A 7,158-nucleotide genomic window follows, 5' to 3' on the forward strand; every position below is an offset into this window, starting at 1 on the left:
CAATGTTTGTTTTGAATAAAAAACAAACAACCCCCCCCCCCCCCCCCCAAAAAAAAACGTAAACGTTGTATTTCTTGTTAAAACTTTAATTTATATACACAAACAGAAACGGACAGCAGTTGTGCCTTTTTAGCAATTGTTTACTAATAAAAGCATCATCATCAAAACATTTTTAAAAATGTACATAAATGTGCATCATTTAGAAAGGGTACATGAACAAGGCATCGCAGGAAATGCAAAAAATGATCAATACTATTTCATCAAGACTATGTGATCAAAACTATTTGATCAGTACAACTATTATTAAAAACATATTAATAACTATTAACAACAACAACAGAAACAACAATAATAACAATAACAACAATACTAACAACTCAAAATGGGTGCAAATCAAATTAAAATAACAAATAGTAAATATATTATAAGATATGCACTGTACATAATGCGGTAACAAAATGATCACCAGTCTAGCTTCATGTCTGCTTTGCTCCATACATATTTCCCTCCTCTTTTGAGAAACATCCTCTCATCAAACCCACTAAACTGGATGGCAGCCTCTACCCCAACATCCAGAATGGACTTAGATGGATCTTTACTCCCTGCACGACAATCCAAAAATCGCATCTGAAAAGACAAAAATCAAAGGATTTTTCACAAATGAGAATAATTTGGTCATTTCAGAAATGAGCCATGAATTATCCTGCTCAACTGCATAAATTCAGCTTCATTATAAATGCAAATTTGCACTACAAAAACACTGTTATAATAGATCCCTCATCTTAAACTACACAAAGCACGACATAACAACATTCTGCAGTTTATAAGAAAAATCACAAGAAAACCTTATGTATGCAGAATGAATATTCTGACTTACATATTCATCCAGAATCAGGTAGGAGTCTCTCATCTGGAAAGAAAACAAACATCAACAATTTATTGGTTTTAATTTTGCTTGAAATGTTGTACCCAAGTTTGATAGTGCTGGGTGGGTCAGTGCTAGGAGTCTATGTGTGGAAAAGCAACAGCCAGATATAACTGAATTAAAACTGCAACAAGTACCTTACTGCACACTTTGATACCTTATAGATGCGGATAGGCTTACACGTGGTAGAAAGCTGTTAAAATACCAGTTATAATACCATGATAATAGACATTACCTTCTGATTAGATTCCGGGACCAGGCAGTCAATGCTCTTGTGGCAGTCCAGGAAATTTTGGAACTCCTGATCGGTGATAACAAATTTCTCGGCCTCGCGAAGGCTATTCTCTCCTGTGTTCTCACCCTTAATCAGAAGTCACTGGAACACCTAAAGCGTTGAACCAACAGACCCCATCAACACAAGAGGCCATCAGCAGACAAGCGGCACAAAATATACGTAGCCATATTAGGTTACATATATTGCTTGAACTGCGAGTTCAAAGAGCCTTACCTTCCAGCGCACCGGCTTAAGGGAAGTGATGTGTTCTGTCATATGTTCATGAACGTTGAATGTGTTGATAACAGAGTTAATTTTGAAGGCCACCTTGTACTCTTTGCACCAGTTGCACACTTTATGCAGGTTGTCCAAGTGGCTTTTCTTGCCCTGACCTCGACCAATGGCTCTGTTGGTGTCCTCATCAAAGCTGTCACAAGATATTGCTAGAATATCCAAATACTCCCCTAAAAAAACACAGTTTGTCGGTTTTTGTTAAATGAAATCCCTAAACAATGCCATGCAATGGTTTGCAGACATATTCACACCATTTTATTTAACCCAAAAGGTAAAACCAGTTTTCCATAGTGCTATACTGGGTTTTTCAGAGCTGAACATGTGTTGTTGACTTTACTTAAAAACAACAGTGCATTCTGTTGAATGTAGGGCTGAAGGCGGGTTTCTCTAAAACCAATACGAAATTCACCCGAAAACGAAACTTAAACCGTAAAGCTGATAATATGAGCTGTTGGTGCCCTCTAGTGTTCAGAGCCTCTCATATAGTTACCATATTTCTGGAACCACTTTTCCTTGATCATGCTTCCGTTACTGACGATGCTGACGCTCGGTAGATTGAACTCTTGCTTGCAGTATCGAACCAGCTCTCCCAGAAAAAAACCCCTTTCATGCAAGAAAGGTTCTCCGCCCGAGAAGTTTATTTTTTCCATACCTGATAAATAATTGTAATGCGATAACATGCTATCAATAATAATAATAATAATAATAATAATAATAATAATAATAATAATAATAATAATAACAATAATAATAACAATAATATAGAAGAAGAATAAATAATGGAATGGCGCGTCTACTTTAACGAACATCTAATAAACAGCACTTGTCATGCCCAGCGTTTTGGGTTTTTTTCCCTTTGCGCACCTGCTTTTTTCAGGAGTTGCAAACCTCTCTTAGCCTCCTCAAGTGGAAGAACGAAATACGTCTTAGCAGTGTGAAAGCAAAACCCGCACTTGTAGTTGCACTGGCGAGTAAAATGGTAATTCACGCTTCTTGGAGTTGTCACTTCATTTTTGCACGGCTCTTCGGTTTTGGAGAGCTGGAGTCTGGTCCCTGGGATCCGATTCCCCCCCACACGTGCAGAAATCCATTTGAGGACAGCCGAGATAATACAGTGCACATTACTGAACCAGAGCAGGAGTAACGAGGTGACTTGATGCATGACAAACATGTCGAGTTATGGGCTTTCTGGTCCGGTTTTCTAAACAGTCGTCCATCCTATATATAGCAGCTTGTCAGCTGGGTGAAGGTGTGACTGGGAAAGGAAAGCGAAACGCTGTTTCAATTTTTACGGGTTCAACGCGGCATTCTTAAAAAGAAACTGCGTTAAGGTTGAAGACGATGTTAAAGTGGTCGATCTTCTTGACTGGTTTGGTCATAGGTGGGCTAATAGACTCTGTATAACTCTATAATGTACTTTCGGTTTCCCGGCCAGTTTCGTTTCTCTGTAATAAAACCTCGGCTACCGCGCTACGCTACACTGCGCTCCAGCACTGCTCCTGTAATGGCACACAGGAACATACTCCGTTGGGCACACTGGCATTCCCGAGTATTTTGGGTGGAATTTGACCTGAAGACAGAACCACTTTATTTCGCCTTGAGCTTAAAGCCAACAGATGTTGGTGATGAGCAGCTCTCGGCACTGTCCAGAGCGTTCGGGAGTGGGAAACTCTATTCGCTGCATGTGAACTGCGATGACAGAATTCAGAGAGCGAAATCTTACGCGAATCTAAAAAAGGAGCTCTGCAGAGATCTGCCTCCCGGATGCGATGTGGTGGAAATGGCTTCTTTCCTCCCCGAGGTGAAAAACTCAGTTGTACGGGGTTTTTTCCTGCGGGACAACTCCGTGGCCTCTTTGGCCGAGCGAATCTCGCACCAGGTCCGTCAGACCGGCGCGGCGCGCGCGTTCTCGTATGAGCGAGACGAGCACGGGCGTTACTCGTGCCAGGAGCTGTGGTCCGCGCGCGCGGAGGAGGCCAGGGCGCGGTATTACGTCATCCCCGCAGCATCGCCCGAGCGCCATCCGTCAGAACTGGACATCATGAACTCGGACGTGTTCTATCGGATGGAGGAGGCCCGCAGAGTTCTTGAAGAGGTGGGCTGCGCTTGTTTCAGTGGGGCATGTTTTATTAACTCATTTATTTTTACTAGCACTGCTGGAAAGGCAACTGGCAGTGGAAACCTTTGTGTGCCACAGTTAAAACCAGGGTTTTCAAGCAAGTTCATCAAAACTTGATGACAAAGTAAAAACAAACAAACAAAACAAAATAAATAACAAAACGAAAGAAATAAAATCAGCTCAGCTATGGTTCAAAGCAGCCTTTGGCTTGATGGAAGCTTTGCAATAGATTTTTTTTATTACTTCGAATTTTGTGGGAAAGCAATAAGTCATTACATTTCAATAAACTAGTTATCTGTGAGCACTAATTACCTTACAGTTATCTGCATATAGCAATTTCTCCTCAAAATCCTCACCTCAAGATTTATCACTGATCCAGCATGAGGCATTCTGGGTATTATAACATCATTCTCAGTGCTGTGTAGCTTTTATGTACATAATTCTGGACACACCTAAAGTTTATTTCTTTCTTTCTCTTTACAGCTGAAATGATTAGAAACCTATAGAGTTAAATAGTGCTAGCATAATAGAATAATTTATAATCAACAACTTTGATTCCAACTTTTTTAGTATAGCGTTTTGAACATTGGTGTGCATTCTGTCAGGTAGGTCCGAACCTTTGATAGGGACAGCAGTTCTCTCTTCCATAGTGCAGTGATACGATCCCAGAGTCAAAGGCAGTGCTGGAGATTGTGGATCACCAGCTAGAGGCCTGCAGATATGAAGAAGGCTTTCCCATCATTGTGCTCGAGGGACTGGATGCTACAGGTGACAAGCGTCCTGTATCAAAACCACTGCTCTTCTCCTTACCTGTAGCAAAAAGCGGGTTATTCTGTATATAGATATCATTTTAATGATTAGCTGTAACCCACTTGATCAATACCTGGTAGGTGGTTTCATTTACAGTATGCACATGCTCATAATTGGGAAGTGGAGTTTAGGCCTATCCAAAATGCTCTGTATATTGTGCCACTTCTCCACAGAGATAATGTCAATGTAGAAAATCAAGCACAAACAATGGCTATAGCAAATCCATTTGTCTTGGTCAAGTTTCAGAAAGTCTAGAAAACCAGGTCAGTTTTGGTGTTTAATAGACCCATAGCATCAAGCTGACAGGTTGTCTGAATGACTGCACAGGAAAAACCACTCTCACCGAAAGCCTGCACAAGGCCCTGGGTGCCTCTCTACTGAAGTCCCCTCCACAGTGCCTGGCCCCCTTCCGGGAGCGCTTCGACTCAGAACCCCCGCTCATCCGCCGGGCGTTCTACGCTCTGGGGAACTACCTCACGGCCGCTCAGATAAGGGAAGAGTCGTCACGGGCTCCCGTGATCGTGGACAGGTTCGAAACGTCCCATCCATGCACAGATCCACACGGCGTATTTTTTTGCAGTAGGTGAACTGACGGAAATGATTAGAGTGAGTGGGAAGGGAAGAGACTCGGAAAGAACAAAACAGACAGAGAGGACTGGAAGAAGCCTGGCACCAAAACCTGGCTGGGTTATTAATGGCTGAATTCCCTCCTCGGTCAGGTACTGGCACAGCACGGCGGCATACGCGATAGCCACTGCAGTGAGTGGGAGGGTGGAGAACCTGCCGCTGGTGGGCTCCGAGATCTACGCGTGGCCCGCTGACCTGCTCCAGCCCAGCCTGGTCGTCCTCCTCACCGTCAACCCCCAGGAACGCCTGCGGAGGCTCCGGCACAGGGGCCTGGAGAAGACGGAGGAGGAGACCCAACTGGAAATCAATCAACTCTTCCGCCAGAAGTAGGTCAAACTCGCTTCCGTTCCCAAAGATCGTGTTCAAATTCTGTGTGGCACGCCCATGCTTTTCATTAATAACATGCAAGGGGCTTCAAAACATACATGTTCTGCTTACTATATAAAGACCATATGTTTATATACTCACTTTTGACAACTGTGGTTTCTTGTGTGGAAATGCACACGTTGGGTGGATAATGAAAACATACAAAGGCGGAGTGCAAACGCCTAGGTGAACAATGTTTATTTAAGGCAATTCCAAATGCACTGGCATTGTAACAGGCCTTGGTGAAAAAAGACAAAGAAATAGCAACATAAAACATGACACTCAGAATAGAATTAAACAACAGGGACTGTATTAAAAAGAAGAGAAACAAAGAAGACAGTGAAACTAGGTAGGTGACTAATGACTGCAGGGGGAATCAGAATGTAAGGGCTATATATGCACAGGTAGATATTGGGGAAATAAAGAAAGGGTAGTTATACACAAAACCCCAGATAGGGCAAGATAGGAGATAAGAGATAAAAACAAAACAGAAACAAAAACAAAACCACATAAAGCTAGCGCCATGGCACCACAGTGCCAGAAGGGGGAAATCATGACACACTGTTAAGTTTCGTTTCTGTCTTATCTTGACATTCCTCAGAATGTTTCTGTGCAGCTAGGTCACAAGACATTGTAGTGAATCAAAATCAAATTCCACTTAATTAGTTTAATTTCTGTCTTAAATTGGTTTCTGTCTTACCCCAGTTCACATTCCTCAGCCTGTGTCTGTGTTTCATTTGACTTAAGCTGCTTTACATTTCTTGTAAATTACATTTCTACTGTGTCATTGTCCATTAGTTCACCAAGCAAGTTGATTGTCATACTAATAAGCCACAGGAAGTATCAGGTGTGGGGCATGCCAGTCACCTTGCCCATACCTTTCTCTTTCAGAGTCGACGAAGCCTACAGGCGGATCCGGAACCCCGCCTGCGTCGTCGTGGACGCCAGCCCCGCCCCGGACCGAGTGCTGCACCATGTGCTGTCTTTGATAAGAAGCAAATGCGGCCTGTAAACACTGGCTTCTATCAGTGGCTTCTCACGAAGGCCACAGTACCTTCCAGCTTCACTAGATGGTAGTGTCACGTTATAAATGTCCCCTCCAGACAAATAGGGTGCCCCGCTGAAAAACGTCCCAGGTCTTTGAGTGCATCGACTGCACAGGAGGCTGGTGGCCAAGGGCCAGCTCGTATCAAAAGCCATATCTGGACATGTCACAACCTGTTCTATTCCTACCGAGCACCACTGATGACATGAGAGGGGAAGTTATTATGAACGCTGGGACTAGATGTCAACTCCCATATACCAGGTTACAACCTTGTGAGTTCCATTCGTACTGTGTTATGTTACCCACATCCCTGCCCCCCCCCCCCCCCCCCCCGCCCCAACTGCAACACAGGAACTGAACTGAAGGAGTCGGTGAATTCATCAATCACTTCAATTAGATTTCAGCACAAGGGCCCATTGTTGGTGAGCTCAACATTTGCTCCTGCGAGAGCTGGGAGATGAGAGCACACGGAACATTAAGAACCAGCAGGGCCTTATGGACCAGGAAATTCCTCCAGTTGGAGGTATTTCTGTTGAGCATTAATAAAGTGAGATACAGTAGGAGAGTAATTTAATTTTCTCCTTGCTGTTCAATGTGTGACATACTTTCCAGTCAGCTTTTAAAAACAGAATGTGTTTGCGGGATTATTGTGTAATAGTTATGTGCAGTAGGCGCTCTCTAAATGAGGTCTGAATTCA

General features: G+C 43.2%; 2 protein-coding genes and 1 long non-coding RNA gene across 3 annotated transcripts; 1 reads left to right on the forward strand and 2 right to left on the reverse strand.

Moving 5' to 3' along the window:
* Nucleotides 1–82: 82 nt before the first annotated feature.
* Nucleotides 83–2,700, reverse strand: rsad2 (radical S-adenosyl methionine domain containing 2). Its single transcript, XM_027012863.3, has 6 exons — nt 2,358–2,700; nt 1,984–2,145; nt 1,434–1,663; nt 1,161–1,310; nt 878–910; nt 83–627 (listed from the first exon to the last, which is right to left on the reverse strand). The coding sequence occupies exons 1-4, from the start codon at nt 2,662–2,664 to the stop codon at nt 1,299–1,301; spliced, it is 711 nt and encodes a 236-aa protein (XP_026868664.3). The 5' UTR covers nt 2,665–2,700; the 3' UTR covers nt 83–627; nt 878–910; nt 1,161–1,298.
* A 199-nt stretch (nt 2,701–2,899) lies between these two features.
* Nucleotides 2,900–6,785, forward strand: cmpk2 (cytidine monophosphate (UMP-CMP) kinase 2, mitochondrial). The gene is made up of 5 exons (XM_027012865.3): nt 2,900–3,588; nt 4,263–4,380; nt 4,750–4,951; nt 5,142–5,375; nt 6,307–6,785. Exons 1-5 carry the CDS (start codon nt 2,905–2,907, stop codon nt 6,425–6,427), a joined length of 1,359 nt encoding a protein of 452 aa, XP_026868666.3. The 5' UTR covers nt 2,900–2,904; the 3' UTR covers nt 6,428–6,785.
* Nucleotides 4,222–4,870, reverse strand: LOC145659444 (uncharacterized). Its single transcript, XR_014125658.1, has 2 exons — nt 4,766–4,870; nt 4,222–4,422 (listed from the first exon to the last, which is right to left on the reverse strand). It is a non-coding gene; the product is annotated as an uncharacterized LOC145659444 (long non-coding RNA).
* Nucleotides 6,786–7,158: the final 373 nt, after the last annotated feature.

Source organism: Electrophorus electricus, chromosome 10, assembly GCF_041902795.1.
Source record: "Electrophorus electricus isolate QZ-2024a chromosome 10, ASM4190279v1, whole genome shotgun sequence".
Taxonomy (NCBI): domain Eukaryota; kingdom Metazoa; phylum Chordata; class Actinopteri; order Gymnotiformes; family Gymnotidae; genus Electrophorus; species Electrophorus electricus.

Excerpts from the sequence above, each read along its gene's own strand:
- cmpk2 (XM_027012865.3), top strand. The coding sequence starts at position 2,905 with ATGTACTTTCGGTTTCCCGGCCAGTTTCGTTTCTCTGTAATAAAACCT. Across the intron at positions 4,381-4,749 it reads CGAGGGACTGGATGCTACAG|GAAAAACCACTCTCACCGAA; the intron begins GTGACAAGCGTC and ends ATGACTGCACAG. Across the intron at positions 5,376-6,306 it reads AATCAACTCTTCCGCCAGAA|AGTCGACGAAGCCTACAGGC; the intron begins GTAGGTCAAACT and ends TTTCTCTTTCAG.
- rsad2 (XM_027012863.3), bottom strand. The coding sequence starts at position 2,664 with ATGTTTGTCATGCATCAAGTCACCTCGTTACTCCTGCTCTGGTTCAGT. Across the intron at positions 2,146-2,357 it reads GCAACTCCTGAAAAAAGCAG|GTATGGAAAAAATAAACTTC; the intron begins GTGCGCAAAGGG and ends ATTATTTATCAG. Across the intron at positions 1,664-1,983 it reads AAAGTGGTTCCAGAAATATG|GGGAGTATTTGGATATTCTA; the intron begins GTAACTATATGA and ends GTGTTTTTTTAG.